The sequence below is a fragment of the Nomascus leucogenys genome, chromosome 9, assembly GCF_006542625.1.
Source record: "Nomascus leucogenys isolate Asia chromosome 9, Asia_NLE_v1, whole genome shotgun sequence".
Lineage (NCBI taxonomy): Eukaryota > Metazoa > Chordata > Mammalia > Primates > Hylobatidae > Nomascus > Nomascus leucogenys.
In genome coordinates, this window is record NC_044389.1 from 54,524,143 (window position 1) to 54,550,157 (window position 26,015).

General features: G+C 36.8%; 1 protein-coding gene across 2 annotated transcripts in view; it reads right to left on the minus strand.

Annotated features, from left to right (window-relative positions):
- Window positions 1-6,690: 6,690 nt before the first annotated feature.
- The window catches only part of GC (GC vitamin D binding protein), a 64,861-nt gene continuing 45,536 nt past the window's right edge, over window positions 6,691-26,015 (minus strand). For both annotated transcript variants that reach the window (XM_003265721.2, XM_003265722.2), the window contains exons 8-14: window positions 23,062-23,191; window positions 21,737-21,939; window positions 20,003-20,132; window positions 19,421-19,518; window positions 17,522-17,654; window positions 11,133-11,187; window positions 6,691-6,869 (exon numbers count right to left, since the gene is read on the minus strand). In XM_003265721.2, the coding sequence (XP_003265769.2) occupies window positions 11,158-11,187; window positions 17,522-17,654; window positions 19,421-19,518; window positions 20,003-20,132; window positions 21,737-21,939; window positions 23,062-23,191 (724 nt within the window). In that variant the 3' untranslated portion in view covers window positions 6,691-6,869; window positions 11,133-11,157. The remainder of the gene's footprint in view (window positions 6,870-11,132; window positions 11,188-17,521; window positions 17,655-19,420; window positions 19,519-20,002; window positions 20,133-21,736; window positions 21,940-23,061; window positions 23,192-26,015) is intronic.

A 26,015-nucleotide genomic window follows, 5' to 3' on the forward strand; every position in this document is an offset into this window, starting at 1 on the left:
TTTGACAAACCTGACAAAAACAAGAAATGGGGAAAGGATTCCCTATTTAATAAATGGTGCTGGGAAAACTGGCTAGCCATATGTAGAAAGCTGAAACTGGATCCCTTCCTTACACCTTCTACAAAAATTAATTCAAGATGGATTAAAGACTTACATGTTAGATCTAAAACCATAAAAACCCTAGAAGAAAACCGAGGCAATACCATTCAGGACATAGCCATGGGCAAGTACTTCATGTCTAAAACACCAAAAGCAATGGCAACAAAAGCCAAAATTGACAAATGAGATCTAATTAAACTAAAGAGCTTCTGCACAGCAAAAGAAACTACCATTAGAGTGAACAGGCAACCTACAGAATGGGAGAAAATTTTTGCAATCTACTTATATACTTTTGATATTGAAGAGAGTAGACATAGACAGTCAATCCATTGTCAGAAACTTTCTTACTTGAGTAGAAGCAATGTATGAATCCCAAGTGCCTTATCTACGGATGGGCAATAAGGTACTACTATTGTTAACTGCAAACTAGAACTTGCCAGAATGCATTAGTTATGAAACTAGTAGCCTTGCGGTGGTGGTTGTCATGGAAGAAACAATTAGATGCTTTCTTGGCCTAATAGAGAGAAAAGAATATTTCAGATCCTAGAAGAAATGGACAAGGATAAAATAGCCTCTGGGAAAGACAATCTTTTGACTTGATTATCCATGACTGAGATTTGTTTAGTGGGAGATAAGAGTTTATTTTATAATTAAGGACAAAAATACTCAAAATGCAGTGCCAGACTGAGATAATACAATGTTAGAAATTTACACTTGCTACAGTTTCATTAGTTATGCGGCCAACATCTTTAATTGGTTTATCTAAAATGCTTTTCCCTTTCTAATTTGGGTGAAGGCACCAAGCTTCTAAAGCAGTGATTGACAGGTTTGGTTGCAGGGCAGGTTTCACTCAAGATAGCTTAAATCTGAATCTCTGAGGGGGTGCCTGGGCACTTGTATTTTTTCCAAAACTCTCCATATAATTCTAAGATGCAGCTAGGGTTGGGAATCACATTTATAGGTCGGGGAAGGGTGAGACCTCTGTGTTGGGGAGAAGTGCACACCAGGGAGACCAGAGATGTAAAAACAACCCTCTAAGGCTTCCTATTTGAGCTATTTATCTCCAAATAGAAATTGGGTAAACTCTCAAGCTGATCAAATTCTTGCTTCATTAGGGCCTATTGCTGTTGAATTAAATGACACGTTAGAAAGGCCTTTCACTTGTTATGTCTTTAAATTAAAATCGTCATAAAAAGAAGCTTTGTTTCTTTAGAATTTCCAGGTGAGATATTAGTACTCTAATCCCATGAGGACCATTTAAGGTGATGGTTCCCAGGTGATATACAAGAACGACTTGTGGGATGATCTCGGAATCCAGAGAAACACAGGAAGTCAGTACTGCAACTTGAAAGACTTTAGACCTTATAGATAACAAGAGAAGGTTTGTGAGATAGTTAAATTTTATGTGCCAATTTGTCTAGGTTATGGTAATCATTTGTTTGGTGAAACATTAGCCTAGACATTGCTGGAAAGAGATTTTGCACATGTGATTAACATTTACCATAAGTTGACCTTAAGTAAAGGAGCTAACCATTGATAATGTGATAATGTGAGTGAATGTTATCCAGTTGAAAGCCTTAAGAGCAAAATCAGGTTTTTCCAGAAAAGAAGAATTCAACCTCAACAGTGTAACATAGAAATCCTGCTGGTGGGCTGGGTGTGGTGGCTCATGCCTGTAATCCCAGCACTTTGGGAGGCCATGGCAGGTGGATCATGAGGTCAGGAGTTCGAGACCAGCCTGGCCAATATGGTGACACTCCATCTCTATTAAAAATATAAAAAAATTAGCTGGGTGTGGTGGTGCACACCTGTAGTCCCAGCTACTCGGGAGGCTGAGGCAGAAGAATAGCTTGAACCCAAGAGGCAGAGGTTGTAGTGAGCTGAGATCATGCCACTGCACTCCAGCCTGGGTGACAGAGCAAGACTCCATCTAAAAAAAAAAAAAAAAAAGAAAAAGAAATCCTGCCTGTGTTTCTAGACTATTTCAGACTTGCCAGCTTCACAACTGCATAAGCAATTTCTTAAAATAAATCTCTTTATCTCCTGCTGTTTCTGTTTCCTTGGAGAATGCTAACTGATAGAACTTGTAAACATCATTCTTAGAAACAAATTTGATATGGTTTGGCTGTGTGCCCACCCAAATCTCATCTTGACTTCCCGTGTGTTGTGGTAGGGACCCAGGGGGAGGTAATTGAATCATAAGGCCAGGTCTTTCCCATGCTGTTCTCATGATAGTGAGTAAGTCTCATGATATCTGAAGGTTATTATAAGGGAGAGTTTTCCCACACAAGCTCTCTTTGCCTGCAGCCATCCACGTAAGATGTGACTTGCTCCTCCTTTCCTTCTGTCATTAATGTGAGGCTTCCTCCACCACATGGAACTGTGAAGTTGCCCAGTCTTGGGTATGTATTGATCAGCAGCATGAAAACAGACTAATACAGTAAATTGGTACCAGTAGAGTGGGGCACTGCTGAAAAGATACCCAAATATGTGGAAGCAAGTTTGGAACTGGATAACAGGCAGGGGTTGAAACAGTTTGGAGGGCTCAGAAGAAGACAGAAAAATGTTGGAAAGTTTGAAACTTCCTAGAAAGTTGTTGAATGGCTTTGACCAGAAGCCTGTCAGCCATATGGACAATAGGGTCCAGGCTGAGGTGGTCTCAAATGGAGATGAGGAACTTGTTGGGAACTGGAGCAAAGATGACTTGTTATGTTTCGGCAAGAGACTGGTGGCTTTTGCTGCTGGCCCAGAGACTTGTGGAACTTTGAACTGGAGAGAGATGATTTAGGGTATCTGGTGGAAGAAATTTCTAAGCAGCAAAGCATTCAAGAGGTGACTTGGGTGCTGCTAAAGGCCTACAGTTTCATAAGGGAAGAAAGCATAAAAGTTCAGGAAATTTGCAACCTGACAATGTGATAGAAAAGAAAAGCTGATTTTCTGAGGAGATATTGAAGCTGGCTGCATAAAATTTACATAAGTAATGAGGAGCCAAATGTTAATCTTTCCAAGACAATGGGGAAAATGTCTCCAGGGCATGTCAGAGGTCTTCATGGCAGCCCCTCCCATTACAGGCCCAGAAGCCTAGGAGAAAATGGTTCCATGGGCCAGGCCCAGGCTCCGTGTGCTGTGTGTTCAGTCTAGGGACTTGGTGCCCTGCATCCCAGCCACTCTAGTCATAACTAAAAGGGGCCAAGGTACAGCTCAGGATGTGGCATCAGATGGTGGAAGCCCCAAGCACTGGCAGCTTCCATGTGGTGTTGAGCTTGTAGGTACATAGAAATCAAAAATTGAGATTTGGAAACCTCTGCCTAGATTTCAGAAGATGTATGGAAATATCTGGATGCCAAGGCAAAAGTTTGCTGCAGGGGCAGGGGCCTCATGGAGAACCTCTGCTAGAGCAGTGTGGAAGGGAAATGTGGGGTTGGGGGCCCCACACTGAGTCCCTACTGGGGCACTGCCTAGTGGAGCTGTGAGAAGAGGGCCATGGTCCACCAGACTGCAGAATGCTAGATCCACTGACAGCTTGCACCATGTGCCTGGAAAAGCCACAGACACTCAACAGCAGCCTATGAAAGCAGTCAGGAGGGAGTCCATACCCTGCCAAGCCACAGGGCTGAAGCTGCTCAAGACCATGGGAACCCACCTCTTGCATCAGCGTGACCTGGATGTGAGACATGGAGTCAATGGAGGTCATTTTGGAGCTTTAAGATTTGGCTGCCCCATTGGATTTCGGATTACTGCAGCCCATTTGTTTTGGCCAATGTCTCCCATTTGGAATGGCTGCATTTATTCAATGCCTGTACTTGCATTGTTTCTAGGAAGTAACTAACTTGCTTTTGATTTTAAAGGCTCATAGGTAGAAGAGACGTGCCTTGTCTTGGATGAGACTTTGGACTATGGACTTTTGAGTTAATGCTAAAATGAGTTAACATTTGGGGGACTGTTGGGAAGGCATGATTGGTTTTGAAATGTGAGGACATGAGTTTTAGGAGAGCCCAGGGATGGAATGATCTGGTTTGGCTCTGTGTCCCCACCTAAATCTCATCCTGAACTCCCATGTGTTGTGGGAGGGACCAGGTGGGAGGTAATTGAATCATGGAGGCAAGTCTTTCCTGCACTGTTCTCGTGATAGTGAGTAAGTCCCACGTGATGTGATGGTTATTATAAGGGAGAATTTTCCTGCACAAGCTCTCTTTGCCTGCTGCCATCCACATAAGATGTGAGTTGCTCCTGTTTGCCTTCTGCCATGATTGTGAGGCCTCCCCAACCATATGGAACTGAGTTCTCCATTAAACCTCTTTCCTTCGTAAATTGCCCAGTCTTGGGTATGTCTTGTTCAGCAGCGTGGAAACAGACTAATACAAAATTACAGTATGTTTGTTTGTTTTCAATCATGGTGAGGACCCAGGTTTTCGGATGAAGGTGATATGTAAGGTGTAAAAAATTGAGGACTTCTTATATAAAGGAAATTATCTAGTGAGATCAGCTATGGTTGACAGTAGATGGATATTCAAAAGCATCTCTTTAGTGTTGAGCAGCACTTAGGAAGCAGGCATAAAATGTCGCAATATATTATCAAAAGAGCTCTGCTTCCTAGGAAATGGAACAAATGACATCATTAGGCATATTAGATCTAACATTAAAACTCTTTTACTAAAATTACAATATTTCTGTCAGCGATTCTTAATATAAGAAAAAATGGTAAAATGTGTTTAGAGTGTGCTGGAAAATATATCCATGGGAACTATGAAAACCCTACTTCAGTGAATTGTATATTTATTGACTACTTTGTGACAAAAAAACACCCGTTCCATCAGATCAAGCATGAAAATACTTTACCAAAATGGACCAGTTTGCAGTAGTTAATGAATGATTTATAAATGTAATTTTTCAAATAAGAAAAGAATTTTCCAAAATTAATTTTATAGAGAATAATTCTGGGAAATGGTCAAAGGAAAAGGGGTTAGCACTTAAATAAATCTGGAAGCACTGAATTATATACAGCACACTGTGACTCTTCAAAGAAGAGATATACTATACTGATGGTAAAACTAATTTGATCAGGGAACACATTCATCAGGTATGTCCATCTGCCTTCTATGGAATGCTGCAATTGAAAACTAAGGCCTTGTTTTGTTATTTGCTAACTCTGACCTACAGCCACTGATTCACATTTTTGGAGTCTCAGTCTCCTTGTGCCTTATCAATGCAATGATACCTACTTCTCAGAGTTGTTTGAAGCTTCAGTAAGGTAATTTTTGAAAGAGAATTTTTAAAAAATCTAAAATGCTGCCTAAATATTATCAGATAGTTTGTTGCTTTTTGACTTTCTGTCATCCAAAGAACTTCTCTGTTTGAGGTTTATTTCTCATTTTGAAATCTTTGTGAAAGGTAGGGCTGCACCTTCTATATAGAAGCTGCAAGGGGCAGGCATTTTATTTCCCAGTTCCTGGCAACTAAAGGCATGGTCACTTGACCTTGGCTCACTTAATGAAATCCTCCTTCATGGGACTTAGAATTTTGAGGAATGACAGGTATGTTAGTTAATTTGACTCAAATTATATATGCCATAAAATTGCTTCATCTATTGTATAACTCTACATCTAACATGAGGTGAATTCAAATTCCCTGATGCAATTAACTATACATATAGAAGGTTGCATGGTTTTTAGTAGTTTCAGAGAGGTATTTACTCTGAACATATGAACTTTCCTTTAAAGCAGAATAGAGAACACTTTCATTTTCCCTGGGCAAAGAGGCCACATAGAATGTTGTATATGTTTTTATATGTGGTATATTGAATTAAGCACAAAAATCATGTTTTTAGAACTTTGTCTCTATAAATTTCTCTCAGGAGTTTTTTGTAAAAGTAAACTTGTTCAAGCTACAAAGATTTTCTTTTTGCAAGACAGATACTACTTAATTAATTCCAAGCAACTTGTGGCTGGAAGCAAGATGGTAGTTTCAGGAGTATTTTGGTTACCGTTGTTGGTTTTTGGCTGTTAGTTTTTAAAAAGTGAGATATTCTAGGCTTTATGGTGGAAGGCTGTCTAACTTTTTCTTTTCTTTTCTTTTCTTTTTTTGAGACAGAGTCTTGCTCTGTTGCCTAGGCTGGAGTGCAGTAGCATGATCTCCCTCACTATAACTTCCACCTCCCAGGTTCAAGCAATTATCCTGCCTCAGCCTCCCGAGTAGCTGGAACTACAGGCGCATGCTACCACATCTGGCTAATTTTTGTATTTTTAGTAGAGACAGGGTTTCACCATATTGGCCAGGCTGGTCTCGAACTCCTGATCTTGTGATCTGCCCAGCTTGGCCTCCCAAAGTGTCGGGGTTACCGGCGTGAGCCTCTGCGCCCAGCCTAACTTTCTCTTAATGGTACCTACTAAGCCTGAGAATCAATCAGGGAATGGAGTTTAGCATACTGGAAATTGTAAAGTGGATGCTTAATGTTGAGTCTTTTAGAAGGAAACAGCAGAGATCTAGACAAAAACAGGCCTCATGAGATTGCCTACTGTAGCATTTTTGTGAAAGACACAGGAATAGTTCTGAAGATCAACATTGTGAAGAGCCACATAATTCTCAGTCATATTTATGGTTTGCATTATATTTCAGTTTATTTTGATAGCAAATCATCATACTTATCATTGTATGAAGACATTGTAGCCAGAAAAAGTAGAAAGTATCCTAGTTGTCTTCCCAGAAGCTCAGTGGTTTTGCTTAGGTTAGGTCATCAGAGATCATTCCCCTGGGTGGCTCCAACTCTAGGCCTGTGAGAATAATGAAATGAATTTTATGTTAGAAAAACAGAGCTAATGGGCAACAACCATAATATTGCTCAACAGACGCATATAACCTCATGCTATTTTAATATTTATGCCAAAAATGACTCTGTCTAGGATGACCCATATATCCACTATGGCCCATCTCATAGGTCCAGAATAAGAAAAAAATGTTAAGACAGTCCCAATACCAATAGTGATGGCTTTATATGCTATACACCAGGGTACATTGTACATTGTGCAGTGTTTTTTAATTATATTTTTAACTGGTGATGAATGTGACTTTTTGCTCTATGGTAATAACAATTATGGCCAAGGCAAAACTGTCAATCAGTGGCATAATGAGGCCCCCAATCATGAAATTGAGAAAATAGTTGAGTAGTTTTAGCAAAACACTGAGTGTGAATTTTTATCAAATCATCATCTATTTTGTACTAGGGCCAATTTGTCTCCCTTAATTTTTTCCCTCTTCCAAGACAATATAATATAGTTATGTCATAGTTCTATTTGCACAGTATAAAAAATTCCATGTTTCGTTGTCTTCAATGAGTTTATGCTTTGGAGTCAGGATGCAATAAGAGACACGAATCTGTTCCCTCACAGCCTCAGTTCCTGTGTTTCTCTCACGGTGTGAGCAACTCTCTGTGCTGGGTGTGATTCTGGTATCTAAAATATTTTCACCCAATCTGATTCTACACTGTGAGCCAACTCATTTATGTTTTTGGCACCAGAGGGACTACTACTTGCTTCCAAAGCTAACAACAAAAAATACCTGGCTTTGCGAGATTTATTAAGAGGCAGAGATTTGCTGGGGGCGGTAGCTCACGCCTGTAATCCCAGCACTTTGGGAGGCTGAGGTGGGCGGATCATGAGGTCAGGAGATCGAGACCATCCTGGCTAACACGGTGAAACCCCATCTCTACTAAAAACACAGAAAATTAGCCGGGCATGGTGGCAGGCGCCTGTAGTCCCAGCTACTCGGGAGGCTGAGGCAGGAGAATGGCGTGAACCTGGAGGCGGAGCTTGCAGTGAGCCGAGATCGCTCCACTGCACTCCAGACTGGGGGACAGAGTGAGACTGCCTCTCGGTGGGAGAGGAGGGGGATGGCGGGGAAGAGACAGAGATTCTCTCTCCAAAAGTGCATTCAAGTGTGGCCACAATCAATTTGGAGCTTGAAGGCTTGAAGAAAAAGATTGATCAAGGAGACCAATAATTGTCCAGATGAGAATTGAAGTTTTTAATAAGACTCTAATTGAGAGTGAAATAGCGTGAAACTGTCGACTAGAAAACATGAATCGTAGGTATTACTAGGGATCGGAATACCTTGAGACAAATGGCTTTAATTTCTATGAGTGATTCAAATCCCTAACTAGAGACAGGTAGGCTTAAATGGAAATGAAACACATAGCCAACCAAAGTTGGCTTAGTGGTTTTAGGAACTGCTTCACTCTAAACAGTGTGCCACTTCTGCAGATTACCTGTTACAGCAAGGGAAAAATCATTGAAGAAAATGGATATTTTCTACTTGAATAATTTAATATATGATGAAAAGACTGATCTATCTGAGGGAAAGTACTCAGCACTTACTCTGAAATCATTATGTTAAGACCTGGATTTAGAGCAGTTCATGACTAGGATTGCGTTATTTTGGGGGCAATGCTGCTGATAGTTGAATGACTTCACAATTGTCCAATATAGCTACAAAATTCCCCCTGGAACCCAGGAACTGCAATGAGTTGGTTGTGTTCTGGAAACCTAAGATAAGTGGTAAAGTTGAGGTCTCATTATTTCTGGATATCAAGTACCTCAGACCTATAACCTTGTGAACAAGGTATATTTTGCTTTTTCAAAGCCATGTAACTATTCCCGAAATAATTGAGCATTGGTAGGCCTTCATCATTGCAGAATGCAATGGTGATAAACAAGCAGTGGATAAAATTGAGCTCAAAACACTCAATGCATGTTACCAAAATCCATGGAAGGAGTATGTGAATAATTTTAGGAAGGAATATATGAATATGTGAATAATCCATCCAGATGATCAAAATGTATTTGGGTAGCCAAACAATTGAGTGGTACAGAAATCAAAGGATTAATTAAAGGCCAGGGAAAAATGTAGACTAATACAGGAGAAATGATAAGAAATTTCATTTCTTCATCTTATTAGATGAAGATAATGACCATGAAGCAGAAGAATCAGTATATTACAATCTTCATTAATTTGTCACTGACAAACTGAGTTTATCTCTTGATTGAGTTAGCATTAAAAGTACTTCTGGGCCGGGCACAGTGGCTCACACCTATAAACCCAGCACTTTGGGAGGCCGAGGCAGGTGGATCAAGAGGTCAGGAGATGGAGACCATCCTGGCTACCACAGTGAAACCCCGTCTCTACTAAAAATACAAAAAAAAATTAGCCAGGCGTGGTGGCAGCCGCCTGTAGTCCCAGCTCCTCAGGAGGCTGAGGCAGGAGAATGGCATGAACCCAGGAGGCGGAGCTTGCAGTGAGCCGAGATTGCGCCACTGCACTCCAGCCTGGGCGACAAAGCGAGACTCCGTCTCAAAAAAAAAAAAGAAAAATACATCTGAAATTTGTTCTGAAAATAAATCTCTTGAAATCCATCAAATTATTACTTCCTCCTTACTTATCTTAGGATATCTTTCCCTATTTTAATTAGTTTTCCCAATGCCTAAAAACATACAACACTAAGGAAATGCACTCTGAGTTCTGAATAAAAACATAGTCTAGTGAAAAACATATTCAAAATCAAAGTTATCATATAGCTTTCCAAATAACCCTGGCTCTTATTAAAGCTTAAGAAATCTTGAAGGATGAGAGGTGAGGTCACTGTGGCATATTGGGATTTTAACTCTTTGGGGATTATTATATGTGGATTGAGATAAAGGGAAAGTAGAGTCATTCAAATGGGGGGAAGATGTAATAATTTAGCAGTAACAGAGATCAGAAACTATTTTAACTCTAGAATATTTACACTTCAAGTAACTTGCATTTTGATTTTTATTCCTTGGAAAATTATTTAGAGAACTTACTTTATCTTTAGGACATGATATTTGTATACCAAAGCACAAAAATATATGGGCAGGAAAACTTTTTAGTTTAGATTCGTATCAGTAGTAGTAGGAGCTTTAGTGCAACAGCTTTGGTAGTATTACTGCTAATATTCATTTTTACTACTTTTTAGATATTTGATATACGTCACCTCAATCATTATAACAACACTGTGAGGGAGATATTGAAATTTTCATTTTACATGAAAGGAAACTCATCTTTAGACAGGATAGATAACTTGCTCAAATTCACAGACAGATAGTTAGAGTGGGGATTCTAATCCAGGTTGGGTGATTTCAAATATGAGTTTTCTTGACCATCCCCCTTGTACTGGTTCTCAGAGTGTTAATTTTCTTTTTTACTGCTTCAGAAGATTTAAATAATTAGTAGTTGAAAAGCTGAATATGGTGAAATGATTTAATGTTATTAGTCAATGGATTGGAAGGCTTTTGTTTCCACATTATTTTGGGCAGAGTTGTCAGTAAGTCAGCAAAATAAACATTGACATTATTGAAAAGCCTCAGTTCAGCTAAGAACTGAGATCCAAACAAGTTTGCATCAAAAGTCTCAGGTGTAATATCTTTAGCATAAATACAGTTGAATCTGGAGAGAAAATATTTTTGTCGAAATGTGCAGAGTTCAGGTCACCTTCAGTTTAAGATGTGAACTTATGTCGGAATAAACTATTTTGTGTTCTTAATATCTTCATCTGGCATTTTTTAATAGGTGAAAATATAGTAACTGAAAAAAGCAAGTAATAATATTTCAACAGCATTGTTTTCATTTGAATAAGAATGTCCCTTTCCTCCTAAGGTCCTTGCTGTGTTATTTTTAAGACTTGATGAGCCTTGTCTTTAAACTCAGAGTTCTTCCTATTGAAGGGCATCAGAATCCTTTAAATGTTCTTTATGCTGTCATTATGTTACATGTGAGATTATGATGGATGAAGCACAAGGCAGGGGACCAGTAAACCTGGATTCTAGTCTTAAACATATCTGAAGTTGGCTGCTCTTGTGTAAGTGTAAGCTCTTTAACTTTTTTCGGTGCTTAATATTCTCATCTGTAAAATGAGTTTGAACAGATAAGAATAAATTTATTAAAGTCTTCTTCCCATTCTTTGATATTTAAAATACATCGTAAATGCTGGATCCTTTGATCCTGCATTTAAAAAATATACTTACCAAAGTTAATAAACATGCTTCAGGACTATAGGATATTCTTCAACTCAGCATCAATCTGATAATGAAAAAAGAATGTTATATAACTTATGAAGTATTTCATTTGTAGGCTACTAGATCATGCAGAAGGTATACAAAATCTTGAAACCTTGGTTAGAGGAGTGGATTCGTGCCAAGATACAATGTTACATTGCAGTTTTTTATTAGCCAGCTTTCACATTTATTTAGCTTTACCTCATCTCTGCCCTTGAAGGGCTTACAGTCTGCTGGGAAAAGTAGACAAGAAAAAATGGCAGTAGAGTTTAATAAGTGCTAATTATTGGGTGCACACAGAATATTATGGGACAACAGAGAAGTTTGAGTGCCAGGGAAGAATTCTCAGAGGAGGAGATGTCTTCTAACTTGAACCCTAAAGCCTGATGAACGATTGAGCCAAGGCAATCCTGATGAGAAATAGGGCAAGCGGGTGGAGTCATTATGTGCAAAGGCCTTGAGGTAAGAGCAAGTTTAACGTGTTTGGAAAACTGCAAGTAGTTCAGGAGAACCCAAGCAGGAGGCACAAGAAGTGATGACAGCAAGCCACTACTTGGAGAAGAAATCAAGGTCCAGAATACCTATATTTTGTAAAAAAAAAAAAAAAAAAAAAAAAAAAGTACTTTAATTTGGAAGTAATGAGAACTATTAGAGAAGAATATTAACCATTTTTGTGTTTTAAAAAAATGTTGATTTAACCTCAGTATAGAGATGGAATTGGAATGTGAAGCACTGTGGGCAGACTGGAGGTGGGAGACCAATGGACAGGCTGTAAACCAGGTGAAAGATTGCCTGAAACTAAATACCAAGAATGTAGAAGAATGTGAGTGGGAGATTGAGAGATGTTGCAGAATTAGAATTGATGGGATTTTGAATTTTATTTGGTGCATATGGAAAAAGAGAAGGAGAAATAAAAAGAGTCACTAAATTTTCACTGTGGGGCAATGGGTAAATGATGATAATATTCATAAACTCAAAAAACATAAGAGCAGGTTATAGGAGAAATATTTTGGCCATGTTGATTTTCAGTTTCTTATGGGACAAGATATTGGGGGAGAAGAGAGTCCTAGACAGTTGGATAAAAAGCCTAATGCTGAGGGAGAGATCTTGGTTGGATGTAGTGATTTGGAGATTAAAAGCATAAGCATTGATGAAAACAGCTGAGAAAATGTAGTGCCATGGAAATGAAGAGCAAGGAAAAAACTCTGGAAACAAATTTAAGAGACAGGTAAAGGAAGAGGACAATATGAAATAGAACAAGAAGAGAGGAATCATAGAAAGACAAAAAGTAGAAAATAATAGTACAGGTGCTAAGTAAATTGTTTCAAGAAGGAAGGAATACTTATGGGTATCAACTGTTTTGTGGAGAAATCTGGTACGAATTGAAAAATGTTTATTAGATTTAACAAGAAGGATATTGTTGGCAAGCGTTTGTTGATAGTCATATAGTACCATCAAAAGCCAGACTGCAAAGGGTTGAGGAATTAATAAGAGGTGTGAGGAGTTGGAGTATATGGTATTCTTGCAAGAATCTTGGCTGTAGGGGAGGAGAAAGAAATATAGCTAGGGAGGCGTCTAAAGTGCCTTACTTATTATTTTTTGAGATAAGAAGAAGAGTAACTTTAATACAAATTAGACAGAGCTGGCAAAAATGTTGATGCAAAAGAAGAGAGTACATCTAATGGAGGAAGAGTCCAAGGAAGTGAGATGGATAAAATTCACAGTGATATTACCAACCTGGTATCATTTTTGCTACTTAACAATAATTTTGGATTTTCAGTCAATAGTCTTCTATCAATAGTTAGCTTTTGTCATGACTAGCTAAGTCAGGGCTGAAGTCTATGACAAGGACATTGAGGGAGAGTAACAGACTAATACAGAATAAACTTAGATTATCCTAACATCATATAACCTCTGTAAGTTTTATTCAACCCATCTGTAAAAGGGGGAATTAAAATATCAATTAACATCTAGAATTGTTTTGAGTTATTCTATAAATACATACATGCCAGGCTATTAATATTTCTGCTTAACATATAGCAATGGCTTAATCAATGATAGCTATGACACTAAGGATTATAAAATCAAGTTATACCGAGAGATAAAACAAACTACAGTAAATATACTAGTTTTTCCTGACATAAAAAAGACAGAGGGGAGGGGGGTATAGACAGTATATCACTCTACTTGTCAGTCTCCTCTTTGCCCGGCTTCCACTTGGCTATTTGTATTTGTCTCTATGTTTTCAAGATTTTAGTGATCAATTCCAGCATATTACAATAACTTTTGGAATACTTTGGGAAATCATATCTGATGCTCACTAGCAGTCTGTTGAAACATTTTAAAGGAAGCATAGTAATGAGTTCTCAGAAGAGCCCAAAGGGATGCCCTGCCTGAATGATGGTAGAAAGAGAAAAAAAGATTTCAAGTCTAATTTTGTAACTATAGGTTTTTCTGCAGGCAAATGGGCCTGTTTTTGGCAAAAACAAACGAACCAGTTCTAAGAGTGCCATGGTAAAGCCAAAAGAAAATGACATTCATTGTTCTATTTCCTGGTCATTTCAAGATTGGGTGAGGATAGGGGTAGATACCCATGTAATGAAACATTAAGTATGGTTCAGAAGCCCCTTTTCCCAGTCTTCCAGTAGTTGTGCCAAGTGTATTTGGAATGACAAGTAGAGACTGATCCCTGGATATAAGTGACTTGCAGTGAAAGGAGTAGATGGATATTACTTTTAAGGAAAAGTTTTTTCAAGCAAATGTATGACAAGGAGATCTCACAAATTAGGATCCAAATTATTATAGGACAAATGGGACATTCACATTAGGCACTGGAAATTAAAGAGAATGCTGTTCAAACAGATGTTGCACTAACGTAAAGTCAGAAAGGAGGGGTGAGCTTGCCTACCCAGCTATGAGATCAGTTTACAAAGGCAATCAGAAGGCTAATTGAAATAGCAGAGGATTTAATCTCTGAGTGCTCTGAATAATCAAATGTGCACAAGTATCTCAACAACTCCATTCATCTCACTCTACTTTAGCAATTACTGAAAGATGGGCTACTCAGCTGCTATAAATTTACTGTCAATAAAGCAAGAAGAAAGAGAGCTACAAATCTGTCTTCTCATCATTGTAGTGATTTGAATGGCAATATGTTATAATGAAAAATATATTGAAAACCAACTCAAAGAAATGAAAAACCAGGGGCTTTTAGGAAGTATGAATTTGCACTTAAAGCTCAGTTTGTCTTGGATGGTGTCAGGCAGGACAGTGCATATCTGTATAGACAGATAACAAAGGGACAGGGAAGGGTTTCAAAAGTGTTATTTCTTATAGAATCTAAAAGACATTTAGACTGTTTTCTTCTTCTTTCATAATAACAGACTCTTAGAGCAAATTCTTCTGGTAGCAAACAACTTCTATGTAAGGTGATTTTATTTTTCTAGGTTAAGGCCACCTAAATTGAAACTAAATTGAGGTTACCAAAAGCAACTTGGTATGAAAGGAAGGAACTGTTTAATTTAATTATTTTATGCTAAAAATGTTTTAATGCCCACGATGACCAAAATATTCTGACAATCCAATGTCTTCTGTTTTTATGTTGAGAATCTTAAGCAGTTTGAATTTTAATGAAAGATTAAGATGGCATATTTGTCAGGAGAATTTAAAGAAAAGGGTTTTATTCTACTGTACTCTCTTCATCTGGAATTCTGACTTTATAAATTGTTACAAACAAGATTAGCAAATAGGTTTGGGACCAGAGTGTAAATATGGAAATTAGAAAAGAAACCAGAATCCCTAAGGTTATACGGAAGAAATTAGAAAAAGACGTAGCTCCATTTGTCAAACTAAGACTTTTTTCTTAGGCACTGTACAATAAAATAAAACAAAACAAAACATAACAAAACAAATAAAACTTTACTAAAATATGAATATTAAGAAAGTTGGAATGCATAGCCCAAGACTTGAAAAAAATACTTTACACAGCTTAATTTTTAAAAAGTCACTTCAAGTATAAAAAAGCTGCTATTGCAAACAGAGAATAGATATTTTCTAGTTGATAGAGAAAGCCAGGGTGATTGCAGGAGAAATTACAAAGGGAATATCACAGCTTAATTTATAGAAGAATGTTCTCATCATGCAGCTACCTGGCAATGAAATAGGCCATTTCCATTTCTACTCCTAGGAGTAGATAAATTGACTATAGAAATTTAAATGGAGGCTGAATGCACCTCTGGAAGGAATTAACTGAGTGAGAAATTACACTGGATGATCTTTATAGTTTTCTTTGAACATTTATACTTTTGTGACTTGCTTTTTTAAAAAATTAAGTTCTTGGATATTTTTAAATGCAGTCTAATAGAAACTGGGCTTTATTGCTTTCATGGCTGATAAATGAACAAAACTTCAGGTAAATTCTTAAATTATTTCACTTATAGAAAGGGGCTTCCGGCCGGGCAAGGTGGCTCACACCTGTAATCTCAGCACTTTGGGAGGCCGAGGCAGCCAGATCACTTGAGGTCAGGAGTTCCAGACCAGCCTGGCCAACATGGTGAAACCCCATCTCTACTAACAATACAAAAATTAGCTGGGCGTGGTGGCGGGCACCTATAATCCCAGCTACTCGGGAGGCTGAGGCAGGAGAATCACTTGATCCCAGGAGGTGAAGGTTTCAGTGAGCCGAGATCTCACCACTGCACTCCAGCCTGGGTCACAGAACGAGACTTCATCTCCAAAAAAAAAAAAAAGGGTGGGGGGGTGTTAAGGGCTTCTAATTGGCATGAAATCATTTAACCTAAGTAGCATTTGGCATGGCATAGAATTGTTCCTAACCCTGCCTCTATATTTCAGAAATAGAGTAGGCAAGACAACACAATTCTTGGCGTTATTACTAATGTCTCCAAATAAGCAGTAAAGTGAAATGAAGTGTTGTTTTTATCTTTCGACTCTTCTAAAAAAAATGAAATGCTTGCTGGAGAGTAACAGGTAAAATGGGAGGATGTGAACATATGGGCTGACATTTTCTGAAAAAGGCCAGCAACACACACCCCTCACCATGAGAATAGGGCAGATACTGACTTGGTGAAAGAAATCTTAGCATAAGACACTTGAATTCTCAGAAGTCGAAGCATAGCTCAGGTCTACCAACAATGGGCCCACACAACCTACCTGAGGTCTCCTCCCCTCTCTCACACCTTCAGTCTATATAAAGATGGGCAGAATACAAGATACCAACCTAACACTGTGGTTTATAGGAGAAAACCAATAGGCCTCAGATGCGGTGATTAGATAAACACTAATTCATCTATTAATACTATCAGAGAATACAAAAATGTCTGGCCAGAACTGCTGGTGTTTTGCACAAATTAAAAAATAAATGATCTGGCAACTATGCAAATACATTTACGGGAGAGAAGGGGACAGAGAGAAAGGAGAAGGGGAATAGGGGAAGGGGTTATTTTACTGTTGACAGTATTGGACCTGAACCAGGAAGCGGGAGGGGAAGGAAGAAAAAGGGGAGACAGGGAGGAGGGGAAGGGACTTTTAAAGAAAGATGAATCCAAGAACTATCCAAAATTGAGGAGAGTAGGGAGGGAAACTGGAAGATATATAGGACTTCTAATATCTTTATCTTTCAGAGTTTGGAGCCAACTGATAGAGTCTAAAAAAGAAATTCATAATAAAAAATGACTAAAATTTTAATATTCTTTAAAATCTTTTTTTAGTTTTTAGAAAATAACTCTTATAGTAACGAAACATTTATGTGACCTTTAGAAATTCTTCAGTTGCATTTTTTTCTTATGTCATATTAAAACAAAGTTAAACAATATTTTTATAATTAACATCTTAATAGAAGGTATGATATGATCCCATTTTTCTAAAGTATTTCTTTTTATCAATCTACCTACCTATATATGCATATGTATATATCTACATAAACACACATACAGATATATGAAATACAATTTACCTTCACTATGTGAAGGTAATGAACTCTGATGTTCTCACTGTATTCTTATTCTTCTCCTTTTCATTTAAATAGGCTGTTACTAGGTTACAACTCACAATTTGTAAAACACTACACATACTTTGTTGCCTGTATTCACAGACTCTTTTGTTTCTTAAAAAAAGTATAAAATTTCCTAAGTTTTATGACTACCTCAACTTGCTTTTAAATGAGCATAGCATGAAAACAGTTAGGTTTCTTACTTTCGTTGCAAAGACAGCCAAGTTACAATAACACCAGGAAAAGCCTGTCACATAATGGCATCTCAATAACAGGAAAGAAATGAGTAGATTGGAGTGCGTATGTTCTTAAAAGATTCTGCCGTGTTAAGTGGAGGGTTACATTTTCCTACCTCTGAATCACAGTATAGAGGAGGTGAGTTTATGGAACAGCAGTTGGAGGCAAAGTCTGAGCGCTTGTTAACCAGCTTTGCCAGTTCTGTGGGTGTGGCATCAGGCAATTTTGCTCTTAGTCGCTCTGCCAGTCTGAAAAACCATTTAAATGTAAGGTCTTACTACATATATTTATTTTATACAAATTTCTAATGCAAAATAATAGCCATTTCAGATCTTTTACAATAAAAATGAAAATAGAAATACTTGCCTGTCTCAAGAAAATTCTGTACCCGTGGTATAGAATAGTCAGTTTGAGATCAGAAAGTGAAACATGCCTCTTCGAGATCATAAAAGTAAACATACAAATCGATGCTGAATTGGAAGTCCAGTCTTCTTTCATTTGCCATTATTTCAACATGGAAGAGTACCTCTTCTATTTTTTCCTAACCTTTCACCTTCTCTTCAGTTTTAAATTTCAAATCCCTTAAAGAATATTTCCTTTACAGGACCTCATACCACCTTAACGCCTTTTTTTCCTCTCATAATTATATAATTTCACCCTCAGTTTACCTACTTCTCGACTCACTATGTTGGAAAACACTGATACGGGAGTAAGGAAACTGGCTCTTATTTTTAGCTATACTAAAAACGAACTCTGCATCTCTCTTTCAGGATGGTGATAGGACTTGATATCTCCTGATTCTTTCAATTTGTACAATTGATGATCTTGGCATCTCTCCACTCTCATAATGATCAACTCAGCCTGGTTTTATGACTTTCTTCAGGAAATGCTTGCCAGCCCAGCGGTGGGCAATGAGAGGTAAGGAGACTCAAATTAATCTAGAGTTGGGCTTGGCAAGGGTGGATGATGGGAAGGGACAAAAGGGTAAGGGGGACCAGTTAGTTCATAAAAGCATTGTTGAAACAAGTAGGTTTGAGCTGCTGGGGGGCGCAAATGAGGCAAGAAGAGACTCAGAGGAGGCAAAAAAAAAAAAAAAAAAAAAAAAAAAAAGGTGGTGGGGAGGGAATAGGATCTGAGAAATTTACTAACATTAGGAAAAATGACATGGTCTTCTCAATGGAGACTTTTCCCAAGAACCCAGTACCACTTCTTTCCTTATTATGGCCTATTATTTTACTGTTAATGTCTATTTATAGAGAAATGTTTTTTCCTTCTCTTAATTGAGAAAAATGACTATTATATAACACTATTGGTAGTTAACATTTCTATTTCTAATTTATAGGGAATATATGCTGGTGATAGCTGACAGTATGCTTGATTGAAAGTTTGGGTCTTCTTGCCAGGCAATATGCCATGAGGTTAGATAACACTTTTAGCAGTTTTATAGGTCCTCAATTTTGTACAGCAATATCTACAGAAAATTCTGGGGTAAGAATGTTGCTAAGCTATGTGCTCATTTTGCCATTTTGACTCAAGTTCCTGCAGATAGATTTTGTAATCTATATTTTTATGGCTGTTTTAATTGGCCACCCAATTGCTACACATGACATTTTTCCCCCAGAAAAAGTTAGCTTCTTCTTATACAGATGTTGGATTCCAACTACTTTTAAAAAAATAAAACGATTTAGGGGGTACAAGTGCATTTTTGTTACATGGATGTATTGCATAGTGGTGAAGTCTAGGTTTTCAGTATAATCATCACCCAAATAGTGTACATTGTATCCAGTAGGGAATTCCTTATCCTTCACCCCTCTCCTACCCTCCCACCTTTTGGGGTCTCCAGTGTCTATTATTCCACTCTATGAGATTCTGACTACTTTAAAAAACTCCTAATTGAACCTCCTTTTGTTGTTCACTGAAGACAAGCTTAAGTGTTCAACTATGCTTTCAATTCATAGTACTAAGAAAATACTATTGATAAATTTGGAGGATACAGCCAGAAGAAGTTTCTTACTTTTTCTTGTACTCAGTAAATGTATTTTCAGAATAATCTGCACATAGTACTTGTCCCTTGTCAATGAAAGAAGATAGTTCCTTCTTTAGTAGAGGGCCCTGTAAGAAAACAATAATTGCATAACAAAATTATTTGTCTTGAAACATTGTCCCATCAGGCCATTAAATCAAAATTCCAAATATTGTATCAGTATGAGTATTATCTACATTAAGCATTGGCAAATATTTTCTATAGAAGGCCGGATAATAATTTTAGGGTTTGCAGGCCATATGTGGTCTTTGTTGCAACTACTCAACTCTGTACAGAAGCAGTTGTAAGCTTTGCAGAAACAATGAGGATGACTGTGTCCCAGTGGAAGTTAATGTATGAACACTGAAATTTGAATTTTGAATAATTTTCATGGGTCATGAGATACTGATGTTCTTTTGCTTTTTTCCCAACAATGTTAAAATGTAAAACCATTCTTCTATTCTTAGTTTGATAGGCCATACAAAAGTAGGCAGTGAGCAAGTTGTGGCCCACGAACTATAATTTTCAAACCCTTGATCTAAGTGCTTGATAAAGAAAATCTAGCAAATATACCTTGGCATTAAAACAGGTAGTTGAGTCTTCAACATCACAGCATTCACCAAGGCTTTTTAGGGTTGGCTCAAGTACTTTACTGAGGAATACTTCTGGAAGATGAGTCCTTCTGCTTAGTTCAAATGCATACCTAGCATGAGGGAGAAAAGGAGGTATGTGTTATATATTTCCTTTTTATTTATTTATTCATTCCTTTTTGGTGACAGAGTCTCCCTCTGTCACCCAGGTTGGAGTGAAGTGGCACCATCTTGGCTCACTGTAACCTCTGCCTTTGGGTTCAAGCGATTCTCATGCCTCAGCCTCCCGAGTAGCTGGGATTATAGGTGCCCACCACCATGCCCGGCTAATTTTTGTATTTTTAGTGGAGACGGGGTTTCACCATGTTGTCCAGGGTGGTCTGGAACTTCTGACCTCAAGTGATCCGCTTGACTTGGCCTGCCAAAGTGCTGGGATTGGAGGGATGAGCCACCGTGCCTGGCCTACATTTTAAAATGTGAAATATCTATCATAAAGGCAGAGCACCTGGTTTCTGCATCTTAATTAGAAAGAAGAGATTTAGCTCAGACTTACTCTAAATCAACAGGCTTTGGATTATAAAATCCTTTCATTGAGATACAAGCTATATTTGCTATTGTGACTAGTCAATACTGAATTAAAGCTTTGTGTGTAATATACATTTAAATCTATTATATGTAAACATATCTACTTCAAATGCATATGGAACTGTCTTTGTGCAAGCATAATACAATTGACCCCATATAAAGCATCAAGTGGGTACTTCAAAAGGCTTTTCTGTGAAAATAGGTTTGTGTAAATTCTTTCATTATGTCTTATCCCACTGCTGTCTATGCACTTATAAAAACAATACACATTTAGAAAAATGTAAATTAAAGTTTCAGTCCTATGTAACTTCTGCCATCTGATATTGCTAATTGATATTTCAACCTGCTGCTTCAAACTATTTGTGAAATATTTTTATGCCATGATTATGCATACACATCTATTCGAACCATCGTATATTTAACTTACTTTTTTTTTATTTGGATGAAACGAGATAAAAGTTTACCATTTCTTTGCATTAAATCTCTTTTTAAATTTAATGAAAATGAATATTGATAATGCTAAGAAAAAACTATTCTGTGCTTGCTATCTCTTTTATTTGTATCAAATACTTATTGTCCAAAAGTTTAGTATACTTTAGGCTTTTGATTTGTGACTTTGAACCAGAAGTAATATGATAAAACTAGTTAATAATATTATAAACATTTCTGGTTGCATGACATATTTTACATGTGTTCAGCATTGTATACAAATATATGTCTTCACATTTACTTTCACTTACATTTCTACATGCATTTCTCATTAGCAATCTGTGTGCTAAGTAAGGCAAGTATTAAGATTTTCAAATTAATTAACAATAGGCTGAAGTTCAGAATTGTCAAGTCACTTCTTTTGGCCATGCACAGGAATCAGAGAAGGCACAATTAGGAACTCTAAGCTCCTTTGTCCATATCCAAAATCTTTCTATTCACGCTCAATTGATTACCGTGTTTTAAAAATTTTAGTCATTTACAATTAATTAACAAATACTTAAAGTCCATGAAAAGCATAAAGGTAGTACTTTGCCTATGTTCGAAATGAGTGATAGCATACCTTCCCTCAATCTGGCTGGCCCCCACTTTTTGTCTAGATGAACTTAAAATGGGAACACGTTTTCACATCACCTCTACTTACTTATCCATGACTTTGGTATTTCCTGGATCACACACATCTTTGTTTGTGGGCAACTCCACATCTGGAAGCTCGGGGAGTTGGGCAGCTGGCATGAAGTAAGTGCACACAAAAACGTCCATGGCTGTTTTTTCTTGACAACAGTCTTCAAACTTAGAATTCTTTGTGGATAAATTGTCACAGAGTTTCACTGTGTGTTCAGGCAGCTACAAAACGAATGGTTAGTTTGTGCATTGTTAGTTTCCTGATAGTCTAATTAAAAATAAGAATTACATAGGCTTACAAGCTTTGGCATCACATTTATGAAAGTCAGTATGAATACTCAGAAAGAAAATTGGTACAATATTTGGAAAGGCAATTTGTCAATATGTACTAAAAGTCTTAAAAATGTACAATTCTATTTTTAAGAATTTATACTCAGAAAATAATTATAGATAAAACGACAACAACTATAAGGCTATTAAGTGCAACACTGCCTAAAATATTAAAAAAAACAACACAACCTAAATACAATAGAGGATTAGTAAAATAAAAATATGGTGTGTCTAGGTAGATAGATGTAATACATGATGTGGATATAGGCAACAGAGTCCTATTTAGCTATTATAAATCCTTATAGAAAAACATCTATTAACACAGACATGCGTTTTTAATGGAAAAAGAAAAGGCAACACAATGTATCTATTACTACAGAGATTGACAAGATCTTGGAGACTGACCTTCAGCTAAAGCAATTATTAAAATTTAAATAGTTTTAAAGGATTATGAAAATGAAAAATGGTAAAAAGAATTTGAGATGGCCATCAAATTATAAAAAGTATAATAAAAACAGTAGTAGCTTCTACTAGTATAATGGTTGAAGTGCTGCCTAATGGAACTTTATGCAATAATGAAAATGATCTGTATTTGCACTGTCCAATACCATTGTGCATTTGAAATGTGGTTAGTGTAACTGAAGAACTGAATTTTAAATCACATTCAACTTAAACATATATGTTTAACTTTAATTATAATTAAATTTAAATGACCATGTGTGGTAATGAATACCATACAGTGCAAGTAGCATAAGGTCCTGGGAATCAGATAATCTCGTCTTTCATATGGAATTTGCCACTTACTAGTTGTGTGGTAACAAATTATTGACCCTTGCTAATCTTCTGTTTTCTCACTTGTACAGTGATGTTAAGAATTATTTATATTTCATAGGATACATGTGAGCATCCGTTAGGATAATGCATATGAAATAGAGCTTAGAAGAGTACCTGCCACTCAGTACTTGGCACTCAATACCTGGCACATGGTGATAATGATAATAAAGCTTGTCTTACCTCTTTGGCCATGCAATCTTCAGAGGTAGACTCACAGCATTTGGAGAGGATGTTAGTAATATCTTCAGCTAGTGGCAAAACATCCTCCAGATCAGCAGTAGGCACTTTTTGGGCTAACTTTATGAGATTGCTAAACAGTTAAAAACCAATTTGTTAGCTTATCAACATTCTCAGTTTTCTGGGTTTCATGATGAACACACTATTTGGAGAAATAATATCACTCTTTCAACTCCTTGGCCTCAAGAGATGCATGGGAGCACATCTGCCATGCGATAGATCTTATGTACCCAAACCACAGACTCAAGATCAAGAGATCCCTAATGAATCTTTTCAAATTTTCAGTACCCAAATGCAGCTTCTCTTCTTGCCAGGTATACACAGTGAAAGCACTCCTTTAAAATGTTAGATCTAAAGCATCAATGAAGAAGTCACAAATGTCTCTTTCTCTCCATTTATAAGGCCAATGTTGTATTTTTGTGGCCTGTCACAGAATTGTAAAAGTGTGTTTTATAAATTCTTTTAGGAACTATAGAGACCTGTAGCTTTACACCACAGAGTTAATAAGTGTTCACATTTTGGGTGTGTAACTTTTCAGTATTTTATATGTGAATGGTATGCTATACTATTCTCATATTTGCCTTTTTCACTTAATATACCAGGAATAACATTAAATATTTTTTCAATATTAATATTCCTAATATATCATGAATATGATTAAATATTATTTTAAAAAATTGTGGTGAAAATGACATTAAATTTACTGTCTTAACCATTTTTAAGGTATACATTCAGTATTTAAGTATATTTACATTGCTTTGCAACAGATCTCTAGAAATTTTTCTCATGCAAAACTAAAACTCTATACTCATTAAACACTGATTTTCTCTGCTCCCACTTCCCCTCACTCATCCTGCTGTCCCTTGGCAACCACCTTTCTATTTTCTGTCTTTATGATTTTGATTACTTTAAATACTTCATATGAGTGGAATTGTACAGTATTTGTCCTTTTTAGACTGGCATATTTCACTTAGCATAATGAAAGTCCTCAAGGTTCATCCTCGTAGCATGTGACAGAATTTTCTTCTTTTTTCAGGCTACATAATATTCCATTGCATGTATATACTACATTGTCTTCATCCATTCACCTGCTGATGGACATATGGGTTGCTTCCACCTCTTGGTTATTGTGAATAATTCTGCAGTGAACGTGGAAGTGCAAATCTCTTTGAGATCCCGCTTTGAATTTTTAAGATATATACCCAGAAGTGGAATTGACGGATTACATGTTAGTTCTAGTTTTAATGTTTTGAGGGACTTCCATACTGCTTTTCATAATGATTGCACCATTTTACATTCCTACCAACAGTGTACAAGTATTCCAATTTCTATGCATCTTTGTTAACGTTTGCCAATTTCTGTTGTTTTGATAGTGATTATCCTAATGAGTATAAGGTAATACCTCACTGTAGTTATGGTTTGCATTTTCCCCATCCAATTTTTATACTAACTAGGCCTGACCCTGCTTAGCTTCTGAGATCAGACAAGATTGGGCGTGTTCAGAGTGGTACGGTGGTAGACTTGATTTGCATGTATCTTAAGGTTAGTGATGTTGAGCATCTTTTCATATGTTTATTGGACATTAGTATATTTTCTTTCAATAATTGTTTATTCAAGTCTTTTACCCCTATTTTAATTAAGCTACTTGTTTTTTTGTTGTTGAGTTATAGAAGTTCCTTGTATATTCCGAATATTAAACCCTTATCAGATACATGATTTGCAAATATTTTCTCCCATTCCGTAGGTTGCCTTTTCATTCTGTTAATTGTGTCATCTGATATGTAGAAGTTTTAAAGTTTGTTGTAGTTCCATTTGCTTATTTATGCTTTTGCTGCCTGTACTTTAGTGTCATATTCAAGAAATCATTGCCAAATCCAATATCCTGAAAGCTTTTCTCCTATATTTTCTTCTGGGAGTTTTATAGTTTTAGGTCTTAACATTTGGGTCTTCGATCCACTTTTGAATTCATTTTTATACACTATATAAAGTTCCAACCTCATTCTTTTGCATGGAGATATGTGATTTCCCCAGCAGCATTTGTTGAAGAAACTATCTTTTAACCCCATTGTGTAATCTTGGCACCCTTGCTGAAAAATCATTTGGCCATATGTGCAAAAGTTTATTTCTGGACTCTAGTCTGTTTCATTGGTCTATATATCTGTCTTCATGCCGGCATCACACTGTCTTAATTACTGTTGCTTTGTAGAATGTTTCAAAATCAAAAGTATTAGACTTCCAACTTTGTTCTTTTTTCAAGATAATTTTGGCTACTTGGGGTCTCTTGAGTATTTTAGGATGTTTTCTTCTATTTCTGCAAAAATGGCATTAGGATTTTGATAGGGATTGCATCAAGTCTCTAGACTGCTCTCATTTAAACAGTGTTAGGTCTTCCAAACCACAAGAATGTGATAGCTTTTCATTTATTTCCATTTTTTTAGATTTCTTTCAGCAATGTTTTATAGTTTTCATTAAATATTTCTTTATTATATAATTTTAACAATATATTATGTAATAACCAAGAGGCAGAAGCAATCCAATTGTCCATTGACAGATGAATAAAGAAAATATGGTATATACATACAGTGGAATATTATGTAGCCTTTTAAAAGAATATGTATATGTCATAATTAACTTGGAACATTTAGAAATCTCTAATTTTTTAATGTAAAAAAGTGGTAGCAACATTTTGTAGCTACATCTGTTCATAGCAAATACTATTTCCTTGAAGTACATTTGTCAACATGAATACAAGTATCACTTAATGATTATATAAGTAATATATATGGTGGCTTTATATTATAAATTCCTTCTGTTCTACCTGTCAAACTACTATCTCTATGTAAAAGGAAAACTAAAGAAAGGACCAGAGAAACTGTCATTGACTATTCAAGTCATTC